Genomic DNA, 20,158 nt, shown 5'->3' with positions numbered 1-20,158 from the left:
TACAAAGTGATTTCTATCTTAAATTTCTGTGGCTACTTCTAAGACAGTCCCTGTCTCACCCTCCACACATAGGTGAGATGATGTAATGTCTGTTTGGCCAAGGAGTGAGCAGCACAAATAAGACACAGGCCAGGCAGTTATTGTTCAAACAGCAATGTTTAGTTGTACAACACATAAAGTCTAGCAACATTTACACAACCAGGTTGAGTGTCATTGGCTTGTTTTCAGTTGGGAAATTTAACCATAATGTCACCAAAAGGTTGGCTGGGACTAGTCACATTTAAGAAATGGGTCGTTCTTGCATCCCCTAGGCTTGGGCCTCTTGCTCCATCAGGACTCGGTTGTAGATGAATGGCCCACAAGTCACCAGCCTTTGAGCAAATTGTGTCCAGGTGGAGAAGGGGAGGGGTGGGCAGGGAGAGATTCCATAAAGACACAGTGTGTGGGGCAGTGGCAGCCGACATTCGCAAACATTCATGCATCTGATAAGGACCTTTGCCCTCCATTGGGTATTTTCCACTAGCCTACAGTGCCCAGCTGTGGCCAGACTGATTCATTACTCACATTAATTGGGGAGGGGGCGGGTAGGAATAGTCAATGTGGGTGGGAAGAGATCCTTCTTATTGCTAAGTAGACAGATGGGTGCTTTTTTCTTCCTAGAGTTCACATCTTCTGGGGATCTGGAGTTTTTTTTGTCTGTGTTTAGTTCCTTTGTTTTTTAAGGTTGAGGATAAGGGAGTCAACCCAGAAATGTCTCTTCGGAAAACCACTCTTCCTAAGTGGCTGATTATGGGGTGGGGAGGGTGTGTAACCACACTCTGGGCCAGCCACAAGTGGTGCTTTTTAAAGGAGAGGTCCTAGCCCTTACTCCCCCACATCTGTAGTGACCCATCCTTATAAATAAGTTGTAAGCAATGAAGGAGACACCCTTGTCCCACACCAGGGCTCACACAGCTGACATCAATGAATCTGACAAGCAGAAAATGGCTTTCTTGACCCTTTAAGGAAGCCAAGAGTAGCTCATGCAGATGGACAGGGAGCAATGCCATGTCCCTTGGAGATGGTAACAAGTAGCTGGTATGGGTTTGCAAGGGCAGAAGAAGCTCTTGATGAGTTCTTTCACCCTACAGATGGGCTGGGACCAGCTGACACAGACGATGGAGGAGGGCAGTGCTGGCGAGGGCTCCATTCCACTGGGAGGAGAGGGGTGTTTGGATAAATGGAGAAGGCGACTGTCCTAAAGCAGCTGGCCCCTCCCACCTGCTGAGGGCCAGGGAGAGAGAAGGGCTGTGGAGGTGGACTGGACAAACACAGCCCTTAAAAGGTCATGGCCCCGCAGCAATAACAGCTGAGAGGAATGGAGGGAGAAGCAGCGCTTGAAATGGCCTTCATTCAGCAGTGGGGCAGGGGGTGGCTGGCACGGGTGGAAGGACAGAGCCCAGGAGGCCTTCTCCCTGCAGGGGGTTGAGAACGGTTGAGGGTGTGGACACCAGACAAATAAAACAGCTTCTCCAGGGAGGCTGAGATCATGGTTTAGGGGCACCACGCCACATTTCCTATTCAGCCTCTTCAATGCCCAACCGCCACCCTTAGACATTCCCTGATAGGCCTAGGGGTCTAGTCCCACATTTCTGCACAGGACTGCTCGCTGTATAAGCCCGGGATCCCTCTTTTGCTGAAATGTAGCAACCTCTGGGCTCTAACCCTATTGCTGTTTTATCCTGACAGGTGCCTACACTGGAATAACTGTGGGTAAGGGAGGATGTGGGTTGGATTTGTAAAGAGCCTCCAGGAAAGATTGAGGCCATAGGTTTTGGGTCATTGGCGATCGATCACCCACCTCTTTCACCTGGTGCACTGACTCTTGGTCTTAAGTCTCTGTGTTTTCCTAGCACCTGAGTGAAAAGGGACTGTAAATGCTGGGGTTCACAGGGGCCCTGCAAAACACCTAGGGTTGGACCAGGACATGGAAGAGGAGGTTGCGAGAGGTCACTGTAAACTGTCCCTTGGTGATTTCCCTTGCCTAAGGCTATATTGTTTCCCCAGCCCCACATTTTAGCCGCCTCACTGATTAAAGGAGGAGTAACGTGTTTGTAAAACAAATAGGATATATGTGCATTAATAAATACAGGGCTGAAGGGAAAGGCAAGAAAAGGCTAAATGTATGATTGTGGGTGTCACTGGGAATGTCTACAGGTGTCAGGAGGGGGAACAGGGGAAAGCAGCAGAGAAAGACAGACAAACCAAAATGCAATTAGCTTCAGCACAAAAGTGAGAACAGAGGAGGGAAGAGGGGGTCAAGTTCATAGGAGAGTCCAGCAGAGAAGGAAGCAACAGAGAAGGAAGCAGCAGAGAAGGAAGCAACAGAGAAGCCAGCTTTAAGGAGGAAGAATCCTAATGGAGAGAAAGAAGGTGTCATTTAACATTTGTCTCTGGGCTGGCTGGCGTGGACCAGTTGGTCAGTTGGTTGAGCGTCGTCCCATGCACCAGGAGGTCACAGTTGGATTCCTGGTCACAGGACACACTCAGGTGGCAGGCTGGATCCCCAGGAGGGGTCGTGCAGGAGGCAGCTAATCAATGTTTCTCTCTCATTGATGTTTCTCTCTCACTCTCTCTCCCTTCCTCTCTCTGAAATCAATAAAATAAAATTTTAAAGTTGTCTCTGAAGCCAAACTACCAAGAAAGACAAATACTGTCCTAGTATTTTGTTCTTGATCCTTCTTTAGACTCAGTTCTTCTAGAACTGAATGCCTAAAAACATGTCTCACTTGACCAGCCTGCATGCTGCTTTTACCAGACACTGGGAAGCACATGCCGCACTGTGCCTCCTCCTTTGCCCAGGCTGCCTACAAGCTCAGCGCCAGACGCGGCGCTCGCCTGCACACACGCTTTCCCATTCCTGTCTATGGACCTCAGTTCTCATAGTTCCAGTTTGAACCGCCCCATGCTTTTAGCTGTGATTTTATTTTAAGGTGGCCTAAGTCATTTTTGGAAGTAGACTGGGCATAATTCTAAATATAGAAATGGAGCTAAAGTGGATTAGTCTACAAGAAACTTACAGAAGTGAGGGAGAAGCAGGATGAAGAAATGAGGGAAAGGGAGAAAAAGAGAGAATGTGGGAGCTGAGGCGAGCGTGATGTGTGGAAGCAGCAGGCTGCGACAGGGACAGGCAGTAGCTCTTGGACAGTGAAAGCAACACAGACCAAAGGGTGGAGTTCTCGTCTCCACTTCTAGGCACTAATTCTTGCAGGCGCCCAGCTTGGCCTACTTCTCTGCTGGCCCCTGACCTTCCTTTTTCCCAGGAAGTCCTAGCCTTGCCCCAAACCATCTGGCTTCCAGGCAGGGGTAAGTCCGAGCTCCTCGCCCCCTCCCAGGCCTAGCTCTGCTGCCTGTCCTCGGAGAATCTCTGCAGACCCAGAGAGCGGGCAGGTTGAGAGATAAGAAAGAGTTACCTGTGGCTCACCTGCGCCCTCATTTTTAAGTGAAACCTCCCCAGGCCTCTTGAGTGAGGCACACGGCTGGGTTCTGGGACACAAGGAAAGGAGACAGATAATGGACAGCCATGGAGAAACCAAACTTACAAGGGACTTTCCAGGGAGGGCAGTGAAAATACCTCACCCCTGAACAGGCACACAGGCACACACACACTCCCACTCTCTCTTTCTCTCTCATACACACACAGAAACACACACACATGCACACACACTCACACACATGCACACATACTGTAGACAAGATGCTCCATGAATACCAGACAGGCCTGTGGGACAGAGTAGAAAGGAAGGTGGCTGGAGGTGGTACTGGGGATGTGTGTGGAGAAGTGGGGATGTGTGATGATGTAGAGAAAGGGTCGTCATGGGTTACTGTCGTGGCTTCCCTCTGTGTCCACGCTCACCGGAGGGAGGCCTCCGTTGTCATTGAGCCGCTTGGCCCTGTAGGTCTCATAGTGGATGTTGTGTGTCACTTCCTTGAGGTCCTGGAGGTGAGTCCTGAGGGACACAGGTGAGGAGAGAGAGAGAGGCGATTAGGGGTGGGAGGACGAAGAGGTGACCCCCCACCCAGGGTGAACACTTCCCTTCCATGGCCTGGACCCACTGGGACTGACTCGGAGAGCCAGCGCTGCCTCTTCCGCCCCTTGTGCTTCAGAAGGGGACCTGGAAGCAGGGCAAACGGCCTGTTAGAGAGACCTGGAGACTGAGGCCCTGGATCTGAACAGATGGCCTTCTGACCTGAAATCATTAAGCCTGCCATCGAGGGCAGGGGTTCATCTTACCTGATGACAAAGTCTCGAAGCAGGGCAAACTCACAGTGGTGGAGGTTTTCCACTGTGAACAGAACAAAAGGAAACAAAGCAAAACAGGTGGTCATCTCACTGACGCAGCAACCCAGCAGGTGCGCTTCTGTTCAGGACATGGAGGCAGTTAGGAGAGAGTGAAGGACAGCGACTAGCCGTCAGAGGTCGGCCTATCTTGGCACTTCAGTGCACTTGATTTCACTCATGGAACAAACATTTATTACGCAGCTACAAGTCACAATACCGTTCTGGACTCTGGAATAACACTGGCAGGGACTATTACATGCCCCACTTCATAGAAAAGAAAACAAATACACAGGGAGTCTAAGAAAAGACATAGTTCCTATCTGTAAGGAGCTTATAATCAGACTGGAGAACAGTGACACATAGAAAATAACAACTGAGCCATCTTAAAAAAGGTCGTGCACTACATGATAAATCTAGTTCAACATAAACTGAGTGCCTAGGATTTGCAAATCATTTGTCAACGATTGTGGGAGCAGAAGAGGATTAAGACATGTACCCTGCCCTGGCTGGTGTGGCTCAGTTGGTTGGAGTATCACCTATGCACCAGAGGGTTTCGGGTTCAATTCCCAATCAGGGCACATGCCTAGGTTGCAGGTTCCATCCCTGGTCAGGGTGCATACAGGAGGCAGCCAATCGATGTTTCTCTCTCACATTGATGTTTCTCTCTCTCTCTCTCTCTCTCTCTCTTAAAAATTAAATTAAAATAAAGACATGAACACTCTGGTCTCATAATCTAATGGGTAAAACAGCCATTCTCATAAATAGTTCCAATTCAAGGCAGATAATGAAAAACGCTATTAAAAATATATAGAGGATGTATATAGAATTGTACCCCTGAAATCTATTTAATTTTACTAATCAATGTCACCACAATAAATTCAATAAAAACAAACCAAAAAAGAAAAAGAAAAAGAATTTTCAACAAAAAGTCAGAGGGAAATGAGAGACAACATGATACAATGGGATGAACTTGGTTTTGGAATCAACATGTCCAGGTCTGAAATCCCAGTTTCACCACTAACAAGTCATGTGATTTGGGCAAGACATTTAACCTGTCTGAGATTCAAGAGCTTCATCAGCTGATGCTCCAAAAAGTCACACCTACCCTGCTCCCCTTAGGCAGTGGTTCTCAACCTTCCTAATGCCGCGACCCTTTAATACAGTTCCTCATGTTGTGGTGACCCCCAACCATAAAATTATTTTCATTGCTACTTCATAACTGTAATTTTGCTACTGTTATGAATCATAATGTAAATATCTAATATGCAGGATGTATTTTCATTGTGACAAATTGAACATAATTAAAGCATAGTGATGAATCACAAAAACAATATGTAATTATACATGTGTTTCCCGATGGTCTTAGGCAACCCCTGTGAAAGGGTCGTTCAACCCCCAAAGGGGTCTCGACCCACAGGTTGGCAACCCACAGGTTGAGAACCGCTGCCTTAGAGGGTTATCATACTGAATGAGATCACTGAAGCAATTCTTTGAAAACTTTCAGAATCGTTACGACCTTCTCAAGGTCACATCCATTCATAATAAAACGAAAATGGCAACATCTGCACAACCCTTCAACAATCTGTCAGGTCACATCAGCTTTCATGGGAAAGCCTTTCTCTGGCGTGTCCAGTCCTTATTCATCTCCCCACAGTCCGAAGACCTTTGACATGTGAGTCGGTGCCTCCCAGACAGGTGCAAAGTCAGTCTTTTATTGCTTCTGGCCTTGGGAGTCTCATATCTCAACTAGACTGTAAGCTCCTTACGGCTGGGTCTGCCTGGCACTCCTTTTCTATCTTACATCCTAGCACAGTGCCTTGACCTAGACATGCATAATAAATCAGCACAATTGGCCAGCAGCCGGTTCTTCAAAAAGGTGCGCTGGGTTACCTTCGATGATCCCCCAGGGAGTCTTCCTGCCGAGGACCCGCTTGCCGTTCACTTGGTATTCCTTGTCGCTTCCCACCACGGCAAACGGCATGCTCTCCTGCTGACAAACCAGACGCGTGCGCACGTCATCCTCTGCCATCTGGGCCCCCAACCCTGAACTGCACACTTGTGAGGTTCATTCAGTGACCCCACTGATGGCAAGGGCAAGGCTCTTGTCATTTCAAAAGAGCACTGGGGCCCAGCCAGTGTTGCTCAGTGGTTGAGCATCGACTTAGGAACCAGTAGGTCAGGGTTCGATTCCTGGTCAGGGAACATGCCTGGGTTGCGGGCTTGATCCGCAATAGGGGATTCTCTCTCATCATTGATGTTTCTATCTCCCCTCTCCCTTCCTCTCTGAAATCAATAAAAATTATATATATTTATTTATTTTTATATATTTTTTAAAATATATATTTTTTATTGATTTTAGAGAGAGAGGAAGGGAGAGTGAGAGAGAGCAACATCAATGTGAGAGAGAAACATCCATTAGTTGCTTCCCGCACGCACCCTGACTGGGGATTGAGCCCAGGCACGTGCCCTGACCAGGAATTGAACCGGCAACCTTTCAGTGCACAGGATGATGCTCAGCCAACTGAGCCACACCGGCCAGGCCTTTTTTTTTTTTTTTTTTTTTAAAGGGCATGGACTGGGAGTCCCAAGTCCTAGATCCAACCATGACTGTACCCGGCCTCACTGGTCAGCCTCAGTAAGTCGCTTTCCTTCAATGGGAGAACACTTGGGACTTTTCAGAGCGCTGTCCACGTTTGGTTTGATCCGGAACAACTCTGTGAGCTAGCTAGGATGGACAGACCTCTCTTAAACGACACCCACCCAGCGGACGGCCAGAGTAACACGCTTTTAACGGTCTCCAATGAAACCCACGGGCAGAGGCCCACGCCCGCCGGGAGGCCACCTTCTGGTGTGTAGGCCCCTCTGCTCTGCCACATGGGCTGCACGCTCACCAAGATGCAGCTGTTTGCTCCCAAATGCATATGCCTGCTGTGTGCTCGTTGTCATGATTGAATAAAATAACTATTATATAAGCTGAGGGTAGATGTGTGTAGAGAACTGTTTCTCTGAAAATTAAGTTGAATGTTTCAGAAAAATTTGATAAAGGCGAGTTGCTTCTGCACGGACAGTAAACTTAGTCCCCAAGAAGAGGAGAATGTTTACTTAATAATTGAGTAAAATAACTATTTAAACACAGGATGCGTATGCCTCTTTTAAGTGATTTCATCAATTAACTGACCAACTGCCTGTCTCCTCGGCGTCAGACAAGGGATGGTAGTAGCTTGCCCACACCTGCCAGAGGAGAGACCCAAGACCAACGCCAATGAGTGGTTTGTCCCGGGTGACCATGGGTTAGTAGGAAAGGCCGGACTAGACCCCAGGATTCCGAGGCAGAGTCCCAGGTTGCAGAGGGTTCGAGCTGAGAGACCTTAGAAATCACCCGGGCTGGTGCTTTGTAAGCAGGTTCCCTGCAGCCCTGGGCTTCCCAGGAGACACCTCGGGGCTGGCTGAGAAGGTTCTGTGCCGACATCACTTAGCAAAGCAGCTCTGGCTTTAGGTTTTGTATATTGGAGTTCTGCCTGGCATTTAATTTCTTTAAAGCGTTCTTTCAGGGGAGAAAAAAACACCTATCAGCCACTCACTTGGCCTGACCTCTGCATTTTATAGAGGGGAAACTGAGGCAGGGCTCTGTTTTGCTGAGCCCCGTGGGAGGGAGCGGCTGCTGTGTGGCCTGGGGATGACGGAAACAGCGGCTCTGGGTGAGGGCACGCTCCTAGTCCTCATCCCCTCCCTTGTCACTGCTGGTCTGGGTCAGGCAGGGTGAGGCAGGGAGAATGGGAGGGAAAAGTAGGTGGGAAGAAGCCAGAAGCAGCATGTGATACACATCCCACGGGTACCCAGGGGGCATCTGTGAGCGGAGCCCCAGGCACCCACCCGGATTTTGTCATTCTCCGTCTTGTCCTCCAAATCTTCATCAAATTCCTTCTGTGGGTAGAACTCAATGCCATGTACTTCAAGCTCCTTTCGAACCTAGAGGTGAGGAAGAGAAGCGAGGTAGCCACGTGCCAGGATAATGGGAGGGGTGTGTGTGTGTGTGTGTGTGTGTGTGTGTGTGCATGTGTGTGTGAATGCGTGCATGCGCGCACACACACTGAAGTCAGAGGGATGAACGCAGCCTTGAGAATCCACACTTCTCTGGACTCAAAGGCCCTGGGCAGCAGGGTGATCCTGAATAAGTGTGAACCCCAGGCGTACAATTACCAGAGCTCAGCCTGAGATGTGGAATAGTCTGGGGGTGCGGCTTGCTCATCTCAGGGTCTGTGAGGTTCGGATTTTGATAAGCATCACCGCTGAGTACAGATTTCACATGGCAGCGCTCATGCCACTACGTGTCATATTCCTGCCTACAGGGAAGAGGTGAGTCCCCACCCCCAGCCTCTCTGTTTGCCCTCTTTCAAAGCTCCCCTCCCCCAGGAAGCTCTCCAGGACCTCTTCAGTGGCCTACTTGGAGGCAGCAACTGTCTATACTTCTCTGGCCTCCCCCGCTCCCCCTCCACCCCCATCCCCATCCCCACCTGGTTGCTTCGCGTATAGGAGTTTATAGGAGACACCAGGAGGACTAGAGAGCCTTATTGATCACTCCAGTCCTCCAAGCACCTAACACTGAGGAGCAGGTGCTCAGGTTCGTGTGAGTTATGGATTCAGTGGTCTTTGGGGGGTAAGCTGGAGGGTGGGAAGGAGGCAGCCAGGAGATGCACTAACTTCTCTTCACCGTGGTCCCCAGACACGGTCGGTCCAGTCTCTCCAATGATTCAGTAGGAGCTGGGTGGGAAGTGGGGGGGGGGGGCGGTGTAACAGTGGAGGAGAGGAGAGGCTTGGCCCAGAGGAGGGGAAGGCTGGGGGGTGGGGGAGGGGGAGGGAAGGAGGAGGGGCCGTCTCACCCTCTGCTTGAATTCGGACTTCTCCTCCAGCGTCATGGTGTCAGCCTTGGCTATGACGGGGATGATGTTCACTACTTTGCTGAGGTGTTTCATGAACTCCAGGTCAAGGGGTCGCAGGCTGGGGCCAGAGAAGGCGGGGTGTCAGGACCACCTTGCCCTCCCCCACTCAGCCACAGGACGGGACAGGAGGACTAGGAACCTGGCTGAGGCCAAGACGCTGCTCTCTCCCCCCACACACAACCACCGTCTCACCATCTGCCCTGCTCTTCAAGTCCTGCTCCTCCCAAAGCCCCCTCAAACCACCCCCCCGGGGCATCTTCTCTGACCTGCAACAGCTATGGAGTCACGCCACCCGTAGGCCCTTGTGTCATGGTTATTTGTGTGTATCTTGTTCCTACGGGCCTCCTCTCAGCCCCACTTGGTCCTGCAGGCGGCCAACGGGGCCCTGCCCCTCCCCTGGCTAAGGACCCAGCTCCCCCCAGACCCCAGGGCCCCCATCTGGCCCCAGTTTATAGTCCAGGGGGCTTACTGGGTTAGGCTGTCTGCTGCCTTGCAGACCCTGAGCCCAGGTTCTAGGGCGGGATAAAGCTAACCACTTTATTGAATTCCTGGGCTCCATCCGGGAACCCGCTGCATACCCTGTGCCTCCAAATTTGGGGCCTGCCTTGCTCAGGCCAACCAATCCAGAATGAACCCTGGCCCAGCGGCCGGGCTTAGTAATGTTATGGGACCTCCCCCAACAGGAAGGTTGTCTGCTTGCCCACGGGGGTCCTCCATCCTCTGCCAGAGTTCCCAGCATGCCCTGCTTGTTGCCAGCCTCATTTTTAGACACCTGCCAAATGCCTTCATCTGGGCCCCGTGCCTCACCCAAACCAGCCCCAATCCAGTAGCCCTGTGCCCCCCCACTTCACCGTTCTAGCTGCCCCCACCCCAGCCTTGTGCAAAGCAGGCATCTACTGAATAAAGAAGGAGCTCTCTGCCCTGGGCAATGTGCTTAGCGGTTAGAGCATCAGCCCATGCACCGAAGGGTCTCGGGTTCGATTCCCAGCCAAGGGCACCTCCCTAGGTTGCAGTTTCTTCCTTTCTTTCTTTTTTTGTTTTGTTTCTTTTTCTTTTTTTAAAAATATATTTTTATTGATTTCAGAGAAGAAGGGAGAAGGAGAGAGAGATAGAAACATCAATGATGAGAGAGAATCATTGATCAGCTGCCTCCTGCACGCCCCCCACTGGGGATTGAGCCTGCAACCTGGGCATGTGCCCTTGACTGGAATTAAACCCAGAACCCTTCTGTCCACAGGCTGATGCTCTATCCACTGAGCCCAATCAGCCAGGGCCTAGGTTGCAGTTTCGAGCCCTGGCCTGGTTGGGGGCATGTGTGGAAGGCAACCAATTGATGTTTTCCTTTCACATTGATGTTTCAAAAACCTCTCTCTCTCTCTCTGTCTCTCTGATCCCCTCCTTCTCTCCCACTCTCTCTAAAAATCAATGGGAAAATATCCTTGGGTGAGGATTAACAACAACAACCACACACACACACACACACAGGAGCCATCTGCTCACATATACCAACTTCTCTCCACAGGCACAATCGTGCCATGGGGCCAGAATACCAGTGGGCAGCGTGGGGGCTGATGCTGGCCAGCTTTACTCTCCTGGCAAGGGAGCCAAACGTGTGTGGGGAAAGTGTGGGGAATCACAGGGCCATGACTATACGGGGCCCATCTGGCCCTCCCCGGCTGAGTCCAGGTATTGATTATCGATTACAGAATAGGCACAGATGGTGCCAACCAGAGCCAGGCCCCGCCGTGGGGGTGGGGCAGGTACATACGAGTGTCCCGTCGGGGAGATGAAGTAGAGGCAGCAGTGGACACGAGTGTCCGGGATGCGTTTCTTCCTGGCGATGTTCACCTCCTCCTTCAGGAACTTCTCGTACTGCTCGTTGATGTACTTCTCAATGGGCTCCCAGCTGCGGGTGGGAAGCAGCAGATGCCTGTCCCAGAGGAGCTCATCGCAGGCATGGACCTCACACCGGCTCATTTCCTACTTCCCCTGGCGGGTGGGGGGCGGCTAGAGTGCCTGCTGACCATTCTCCCTCGGCCCCCACGAGGGCTTTCCTTCTTAGCAAGGCTGGAGCTCCCCCGGGGACCTGGCCCTCGCCCCAGCTGTGGAGCCTGCAGACCCCGCCGCACCCCGGAAAGCATCACACACTGTCCCCAGCTCCCTTCCTTCTCAGTGGGGGCTCTGGAGAGGGCTCTGCCCCTTTCCGGGGCTGTTTTCTCATGAGTATTTCTCACGAGTGATAGTAGTGACCGGCGGGTGCACACAGGATCAGAAAGGAAGGACGTTCAGTGGGGAACGTAGCCGTGGCACGCAGAAGTACTCGGTCACGGCGACAACTCACTGTCATGACCACGGTCCTCGTCATGATTACTTCTCTCCATCAAGGAGCATGCGTACAACCAGAGCAGAGGGCACCCGTCGCTTCTCTAAGGTCGTTCTAAGCTGCCTTGTTCCGTGGCCCTGCCTGTCAGCGGCAGAGTCTGGCTCCCTCGCAGAAGCACTGTGGTCTCCGTCCCTCTCTGAAAGCAAGCTTCTGCCTAGAACCTTTCACCTCGGTGGCTCTCGGACTGCAGCTTTGCTCTGTGGATCCCAGAGGCTCTCTCCTTATGGCCACTCCCCTCCCTCCTGTTTCTCACTCACCCTCCCCCCCAACCCCCCCAGGCCAAGCAGCCTTGGCCTCAGCGCAGCCTGGGTTTGCCCCCAGGTCCCCATGCTCCGTCTGCCCGGCCCTGCGGCCTCCTCCAGGGCACCCCTCCGCCAAAATTCCCTCTGCACTGTCCCCTCCACCCCCTCGCCCAGCCCCCCTCTGGACCTCTTCCCTCGCCTCCTTCAAACCCCTCTCCCATCCTTCAGGGAGACACAGCCCTCAGCGTGGAGGGCCAGGTGGTTCTCAAGTGAATGCACCTGCACCACATCAGCGCCTCCCTGTGGTCTTTAGGGCGGAGAGCTCCCAGGCAGACACGTACCAGTTTTCATTGTTGATCTGGTCTCCAAAGCCAGGCGTGTCGATGACGGTCAGCTTCATTTTGACGCCGCCCTCCTCTATCACTGGGGGGTGAGCAGGAAAGGCACCAGGGGGGTGACTCCTCCAGCTGGCGCAGGAGCCCTGCCGCCCCCCAGCCAGGGAGACCCAGGCTCCTTCCTTCTCATGACCAACTATGGGAAGAGTCAAGTTCGGCGACTTCCGCACCTCCACACCTTCGCTCATGCTGTTCCCTGCACCTGGAATGGCCTCCCTATTTCCTTCTGCCTGCCCACCTCCCACATCGGCCTTAGCGTCCAGCCTGAGCCCCATTGCTTCCCTTCTAACCCCTCCTCCTCCCCCCTCTGGCCTTGCAGTCTGAGGAGTTGGCTCCATAGAGTTTAGGGCAGGGGTCCTCAAACTTTTTAAACAGGGGGCCAGTTCACTGTCCCTCAGACCGTTGGAGGGCCGGACTATAGTTTAAAAAAAAAAACTATGAACAAATTCCTATGCACACTGCACATATCTTATTTTGAAGTAAAAAAACAAAACGGGAACAAATACAATATTTGTATTTGCATGTGGCCCGCGGGCCGTAGTTTGAGGACCCCTGGTTTAGGGCTTAATTCTATTCTGTATTGAGGTTGCCTTTCCTTCACCTCACTCCCCATAAGCCCCATTCCCCCGCCTTCCTGGCAGAGGCCCTCTGGCCAGTGCCCGGGGTCCCCGCCGGGCCCTCACCGTGCCCAATAGCCTTGATCTCCACGGTCTTGGGGATCTTCTCCTCGCGGTTCCAGCTGGAGGCCTTGCGGCTCACTTGCGATTTGAAGAGCGTGTTGACCAGCGTTGACTTGCCCAGTCCACTCTGACCTGAGCAAGACAGGGGGATGAGAAGGCAGGGCCCCCATGGCCCATCCCGAGCCCGATTAGCTCTCCCAGGTGCTTGCAGAATTCTGGAGCTGGCCACGCCCCGTTTGACAGGGAGGGGCTGAGCGGGGATTGCACACTGAAGGGGGGGGGGGGGGGTGGTTTCCTGTGTGCGGGAGAACTGGGGCCAGCCTGTTGAGCCCACACACTCCTGCCTGGAGCCCCAGGACTGTCAGCAAATGGGCCCACCTCTGCATTTGGGTGTGTTTTTGCTTAAGTTTCCAGCCTTCACTTTAATACAGAAAATCATGGCGGAATCGCTTGGCACCGACACAGCCTCAGTGCGTGCGCACTTTCACAAGGGCCTTCCTTCAATCCCACAGCAGAGCTACCTTTGATCCCCACCAAGGGGACCTGGAGAGATCGAGCCCCACCTAACGTAAAAGATGTGTGAGGCAATCTAACTCATAAGTGCAAGACAGGGCCTGGAGCCCCAGGAGCCTCTCGGCCCATAGCCACTCTTCACCCTCCGTGCAGCGGTGAGCATCTTGTGGAGATAAATGCCTGGAGGACCCTGGGAGAGGAGGAGGAAGCTGAGTGGGCAGGGCCCGCCCCTCACCTCCGCTTCCTTCACCATGGCGCCCTTTTAGGCCGTCTTACACGCACAGGCCGACAGATTTTGATCCGGGGTGTAAACGAAAAGGTGCCCCACAACGAAAAGGCACTGAAACCTTTTATGCCTGGTCCGAGCCATGCTTCTCAAATTCTAACGTGCACAAGGATACAGCAAGCCTTGCCCCGATGAGCGGCCTCGGCATCGCCTGGACGCTGGGAGGAAACGCAGGAGCCCAACCCCCTCCCCCCCTCCAGCCCTGATATTTTCAGAATCTGCATCTTAACGGGCTTCCAGAAGAGCCATGCGGACAGGAGTCAGCGCTCCTGTGCTAGATCAGGGGCAAGGGCCTGAGTTCTAGACCCAGCTGTTCTGTTTCCCAGGCGCCTAGGAATGGCCGTGTTTGCCCCTATAGTTTCTTTACTGAGAATGTGATGGGAGGGAGGGGACTGCATGAGACCAGGGACGGCAAATAAGCTGCATTTCTCCTTCCAACAGATCGACTGGTTGTAGCCACCAGCCCGATCTGTTAAAGAGGCTACATCTGGGCTCAGACTGCACGCGCCAGGACGCAGCAGCAGTGTCTGCCTGGCGCTGCTGGGGACAGAGGTGGCCCACACGTCTCGTACTCGCCGTTCATGTCGGGACGTTTTCTAAGGCCATTTGCTCACTAAGTATGCGTGTGCGCCGAGTGCTGTGCTAGAAGTGGAGACAGAGTGGGAAGTGAGACATCATCCTTCCCCTCAAGGACCCATTTAGTGTGAGAGAGACCAAAACATAAGCAGACAATTACAATATGTTGCCATGACCACTACGAAAGAGATAACCACAGGGTGTTAAAGCAGCAAACGGAAGGGCATCCAATCCAGTCGCTCTGGGATCCAGGAGGACTTCCAGGAAGGAGCAACAACTAAGCCAAAAGCTGAAGAGTGACTCTGAATGACCCATGAGAAGCTGGAAAGGGTTTCTAGACAGAGGGAACAGCATATGCAAAGGCTCAGAGGTAGGAAAGGGTATGGCAAGAACATCCAGGAGAACTGGCCCTTGTGAGTAGAGTGCTACATGGAGGTGGTGAGAGAAGTGTGGAGAGGCAGTACCAGGCCAGACTAGCAGTTCAAACCCTTACACTTACCATACTGATGGGTGGCCTGATGAGTTTTGCAGTTGGAAAAATTATTCGGATACTGGTGGACAATGGATTGAACAGGAAGGGAGACAGGAGGGGGTCAATGACCCTCAGAGTGTGGCTTGCAGCCAGGGCCCATGAACCAGTTGTTACTGGTTGTTGAGAGAAGAAGTTTGCACCAGAAAGTACGTCAACGATGTCACCAAGTACACTGTTTAGTTTAGCCGATGTTTATATCAGCACGATTTTCCAGATGTCTGCACTGTGGCCCAGCAAACGCCTGGGCCGTAATCACTATGAGCAGCACTGAGTCAGGTGGCCGTGGCAGGCCAGGTGAGAGGCTGGCTCGGCCCAGGGAGGTAGCCGTGGAGATGGGGAGAAGTAGACTGACCTGAGAGAGATTTACAAGTGAAACCGACAGGACTGGATTGATTGGCTCAGGACATAAAGGAAGAAGGATGATGCCCAGCGACGGACTGAACACCTCACCGAGATCACTCTGTGACCTGGTGACACTGCTTAGCGACCGGTCAGTGCCCCTAAGCTTTAAAGCACTACTAAAGGCCAGAGATCAGGCCACCCTCCATCAGCTCTCGAAGGTGGGGGAGGACACTGATGAGTCCCCCATGCACACCCCTGAAAGCTGGCCGGACATGGCTAAAGGCTGCCTATGTCCACCAGCTGGTGATGGGGCCCGGCTGACCATCCCCCACAGCTCCCAGCCCCGGATCAGTGAGCCTTAAGGGGGGAAGAGGGGCAGGCCTCTGTGATCAGCACAGTGAGATCTTCCCTCCTAGAAAGAGCTCATCCTCAAGAAGCCAGGGCCGAGGTCATCCCTGGGACAGAAAGAGATCCTCCGTGCTACCCCTACCCGGGGGGTGGGGCCCCCCCGCAGCCTTCCGTACCGACGACCATGATGTTGAAGTCGAACCCGGTCTTCATGGTCTTCTTCCGCATCTGTTCGATGATGGTGTCGATGCCAATGTAGCCCAGCAGGTTGGTGTTGATGCTGACGGGCTTCATGGGCACGGCTGGCTTAGGCCTGGGCTCGGGCACCAGCTCCGACATGGCTGCGTCCGTCCTGGTCTCTGGGAGCCCTGCCAAGGCGGGAGGGTGGGCTGCTGAGGCCACGGAAGCCGCAGTGCTGCTCACTCACACAGGATCATACAGGGCGGGGACGGCAAGGGGCCTTAGATGTCATCCGCTGCGGGCCCCCCATTTCACAGGCGGGGAAACTGAGGCCCGGAGGAAAGGACTGGCTTAAGAGCACAGAGCAAGTCAGGTGCGAAGTCTGGACCAGACCCGTCCTCCAGCTGCTGGGGCCGCCTCCAATGCACTCGGGGCTCCAAAGCACCACAGCTGGGTGTCTGACCCAGGGTTGTGTCCTCTTGGCACCACTGACCATTTTGGGGGAATAATTAATGTGGGGGGCTGTCCTGCGCCTTGTGGGATGTTCAGTGGCCTCCCTGGCCTCTACTAGATGGAAGAGCCCCCCAGTAGTGACAAGCAGAGGACATTGTGCCGGATGTCCCCTTGGGGCAGGTGGCCCGAGTGGAGAAACCCTGGTCTAAGCGATGTCTGGGGTTACTCCAACCTTCGTCCTGCCCCCACCACCCCCAGATAAAGGGCCAAAACCAGTTAGGATGCTGGACCTAACTTCAATGGACATCTGCCACTGACCACAGCTGCTTCTCCTTTAGAAGCAAACAGGGCCAGCCCTCTGCAGAGTGCGCGTCAGTCCATCACCCAGCCTCCGTGCCCCTGTCCCACAAGCACCTCTGCCAATCAGGGTGTCTGCGCCCCGAGGAGCCCCAGGCACCCTCCTCCCTAGAGCTTTGAATCTGTGGGAAGAATAGGTCTCCCCTTTTGACCAGTGGGGAGAGGATGAGACCCCGGGAGGGGCAGTCACTTGCCTGAGGTGGCACCGTGTGTTCTGGGGATGGTGGGTGGCCGAGGAGAGGGGAGGCTGAGGAACAGCCCTGCTCCAGTGGGGAGAGGCGCCCGTCCCGCTGGGCTGGCAGGTCCTCGGCATCTCCACACACAAGAGAAGCCTGTGCGTTTCCCCATCAGGCCACTGTCCACCAGGCTAGGTTTCAGGACGGCAGCCGCGTTTCCCCATCCAGAAAACGGGGCGTATGTGGTGAGGCGGGAAGAGCGTGGCTCGGCTACTCGCCAGCTCTGTGGGCTTGGGCGAGGCACCTGCCCCCAGGAGCCCACTTCCTCGTGTGTAAACTGCTTAGGATCATGGTGAAGGCTGTGGTGAGCATTACATGAGGAATGATGCCTAGAAGCACCCACACGGCGCCTCCCAGTTCCAGCCCCTCTTGCCCCTCCCACTTTCAAGTTCACTGGCTTGTCAGAGGGGGAGATGAGGTGGTGCGTGTGAAAGCACGTGTCCAAGGGAGGTATCCAGGTGCTAATTACACTGCACAGCTACTGGACGCCACACTCGCTCCAGCACCCCTTCCAGTCTGCCATTCCAGCATCCTATGGTTCCGCCCTGCAGTCTCAGGCTTCAGGGGGGCTGATGGAACAGCCGGTGGGCAAGAGGGCGAGAGGATGAGAGCTCTGCCGTCCTCTACCCCCAAACCCAGCCAGGAGTCTGCCCTCATACCCCGCCACCTGGTCCTTCCCTGGGTCTTGGCAAGACTCTCTCTCCCAATGGGAAAATGTTCTTTCCTTGTCACTCTCCGACACAGCCAACTCTGACAAAGCTTCGGGTTCTCCCCAGGGCCTGGCTGGGCTCCCTCCTGCTTCCCAGGAAGCTGGTGCTAGCCAGGCGCTGGCAGCGAGAGATTGGCTCAGCCCCGCAGCAGCTGACTCTCAGGCCGGGCCTGCTCCCCAGTCTCCACACGTGGCTCGCAGTCAGCACCCCTGCACTGGGGCCAAGGCCCCGTTTTTCCTGCCCAGCTGCTCACATGCTGGCCCTTTCCATTTCCCTGGTGCCTCGAAGCTGAGCCCATTTGGTCTCCACAACCTGTGCTGGGAGATCTGGGGAACAAGCCATTTCACACGCCTGGAAAGTGAGTCTGGTACTTATTTATGGGAGTTTTTCTAAGTGTCCTTATAAAGTGGGTGTCCTCACCCCGGCCTGCTCAGCCCTGGCCCATCAATGCGCCTTCCTAAAAGGGCATCATTCCCCAAAGACGGACCCTGATTCCCAGGCAACTCCTTGGGGCTACGGCAGGCACGGCAGGTCCAGCGCGTGAGCAGACATCCCCTTCCTCCTCCCAGCAAGCACCTGTCCACACCTACTGTGTCCCTGTGAAGAGCACCTGCTGGAAAGTCCCCCCAACACGTGCCAATGACACATCAGTTACATGCTAACACCCTCCAGCCATGAGTGCGGAGAAGGCTGGGCGGTCACTGTGCCACAGCCGCTGCTGAAGGACCCTGCCCACTGCAGCCGCGGGCTAATTCCTGCTCTCCTTTCACCATCGGCTCAAGGGCTACCCCTCGGGAGCGCCTCCACTTTCCCGCGGGTACAGACGCCCTTCTTCTGCGCGGCCTCAGCCATCTCGGTACCCATCTCATTCACTCATCCATGAACCACGGGTTCCATCCACCCCGCCAGGCCCTCTCACATGCGGTCAGATGGGAGCCTCCTCCAGCCGAACCCTAGACTAAATACCAAGGACACTTTGGGTCCCCAGGCAAGGTCATTGCCCCCGAGGGCCCTCTCTCTGCTGAGAGTCCCTGACAAGTACACAAAGACCTCCAGGGTGCAGGACAAATACTGATCGCTGTGCCCCAATGTCCTTAGCATAACACAGGCACTCAGCAATGAATGAATGAATGAATGAATGAAGAATGAATGAATGAATGCCTCACTGCGAGTCAGCTGTCACTTTTCTCCTCCCTCAGAAGCTCCTCTAGCAGAGCAGCTGACACCCAGCCAGCAGCCGGCTCTGTGTGTGGGTCACCGGCAAGGGGGCAGACTCTGTTAAAGACCTGCTTCCTCCCCCACAACAAGGGTCACAGGGCCACCCTGCCTCCATGGTCCTTGGCGCCCCTCCTAGGCTCCCAGCTCTCCCAGGGCCCGGGGAGGAGGGGAATCTGTGTGCGGCACCCCCTGCCAGGAGCCACCTGCCCCACCAGCGCTCCCGGCTCCCGGGAGAGGCCGGCACTGTCCGCCTGACTCAGTTCTGAGTCCCCCGCAGAAACGGCACCTCCCACACCTGCCCAGCCAGGACCCGGTGCTTTCTGTCACAGGCAAATGAGCGGCTTTGTCTTTGTCTGGCACGGGGACCCCACCCCTCAATTGGGAAGGTGGCAGCAGGGGGAGGAGACCTTCCGGAAGAGCACCTGCCTCCTGCGCTCAGTGGGGTGGGGGGTGGGGAGGCCCTTCCTTCCTTCCTGAGCTTCAGACCGTCCCCAGACCCCACCCCACCGGCACCCGCACCCTCAGAGGCAAATTCGGTCCACCCCATCGCCAGCCCCTGCTCTCGGAAAAAGAATCACAAGAGCTATCTTAGTCCTGGCCGATTGGCAGGAGCCACGGGCCCTGGGACACCCCTTCCCCCACCCAGCTCTCCCGAGGCCAGCGAGTTCCCTGGGAGACCACCAGCTGGTGCCCGGCGGGTGTGGGGGAAGGGGCCGCCTGCGCGTGAGCGCACAGGTCTGCGTCGGGTGTAGGTGGCCTGATACCTGTGCGTGGCGGGCATGTGTGTGCGTGTCTGGGTGTGCTCCAGTGCGGGGCGTGCTGTGCGCATCTGGGTCCCGACTTGCGTGTCGGAGGGTCTCGGTGCCGCCCGCATTCCCGTGGGTGGATTCTCCGGGAATGTGTATCTTGGGGTGTGTGCACCGTGTGTGCGTGTGCCTGTGCATATGTCACCACGCGTGGGCTCCTGGCGCAGCCCCCCTCCCCCTGGTAGCACCTCCAGCCGGGCTTCTGGGGGCCCTCACCTCTTCCCGGCGGGCGCCGGTGGCCCGGCCAGAGGCCCTACCTTTGGACATGAATCCTCCTTTGTCTCCGTTCCTCCCGGGAGATGCTCAGGGCGCGGGGCTGCCAGGCTGAGCGGGGCGCGGGCTCCTCCCGGGCCGAGCCGCCCCTGCAGCCGGGCCTCGCCCCTCCGCGCGCTCTGCCCTCCCGCCCGGCCCGCGCCCGGCCGCGCTGCCCCTGCGCCCGGAGCCGCCGCGCCCGCCCGCCCGGGACCTCGCCTCCGCTCGCTCGGCGCCGCGCTGCCCCTGCCCGCGCGCACCGATGCCGCCGCCGCCGCCGCTGCCACCCGCACCACGTGACCCGCCGGCCCCGCCGAGAGCCCCTCCCCCGCTCCCGGCACCCGCGCCTCCGCACGCGGGAGCGGGCACCGGGCTGCAGGCGGCCGGG

At 55.1% G+C, this 20,158-nt stretch overlaps 1 protein-coding gene across 4 annotated transcripts; it reads right to left on the bottom strand.

The window, feature by feature from the left end:
* Window positions 1–137: 137 nt before the first annotated feature.
* On the bottom strand, window positions 138–19,951 carry SEPTIN3 (septin 3). Of its 4 annotated transcripts, none has more exons than XM_070411224.1 (11): window positions 19,776–19,951; window positions 15,735–15,926; window positions 12,965–13,093; window positions 12,228–12,309; window positions 11,030–11,167; window positions 9,202–9,319; window positions 8,195–8,290; window positions 6,212–6,308; window positions 4,274–4,325; window positions 3,896–3,989; window positions 138–1,454 (listed from the first exon to the last, which is right to left on the bottom strand). In XM_070411224.1, exons 1-11 carry the CDS (start codon window positions 19,783–19,785, stop codon window positions 1,389–1,391), a joined length of 1,074 nt encoding a protein of 357 aa, XP_070267325.1. In that variant the 5' UTR covers window positions 19,786–19,951; the 3' UTR covers window positions 138–1,388. The 4 variants fall into 4 exon arrangements, with proteins under 4 accessions (XP_070267325.1, XP_070267326.1, XP_070267324.1 ...); XM_070411225.1 differs by having other exon boundaries at window positions 138–3,525; window positions 6,212–6,311; window positions 19,776–19,950; XM_070411223.1 differs by having other exon boundaries at window positions 6,212–6,311; window positions 19,776–19,949.
* Window positions 19,952–20,158: the final 207 nt, after the last annotated feature.

Source organism: Myotis yumanensis, unplaced genomic scaffold, assembly GCF_028538775.1.
Source record: "Myotis yumanensis isolate MYYU_CA2020_CCGP unplaced genomic scaffold, mMyoYum1.0.hap1 SCAF_3, whole genome shotgun sequence".
Taxonomy (NCBI): Eukaryota; Metazoa; Chordata; class Mammalia; order Chiroptera; family Vespertilionidae; genus Myotis; species Myotis yumanensis.
This window is presented reverse-complemented; position numbering and strand designations above follow the sequence as displayed.

Coding starts and splice junctions, on each gene's coding strand:
- SEPTIN3 (XM_070411223.1), bottom strand. Junction 13,094..15,734: donor CTTCAACATCATGGTCGTCG/GTACGGAAGGCT, acceptor TGTCTTGCTCAG/GTCAGAGTGGACTGGGCAAG. Junction 8,291..9,201: donor AGTCCGAATTCAAGCAGAGG/GTGAGACGGCCC, acceptor CCTCACCTCTAG/GTTCGAAAGGAGCTTGAAGT.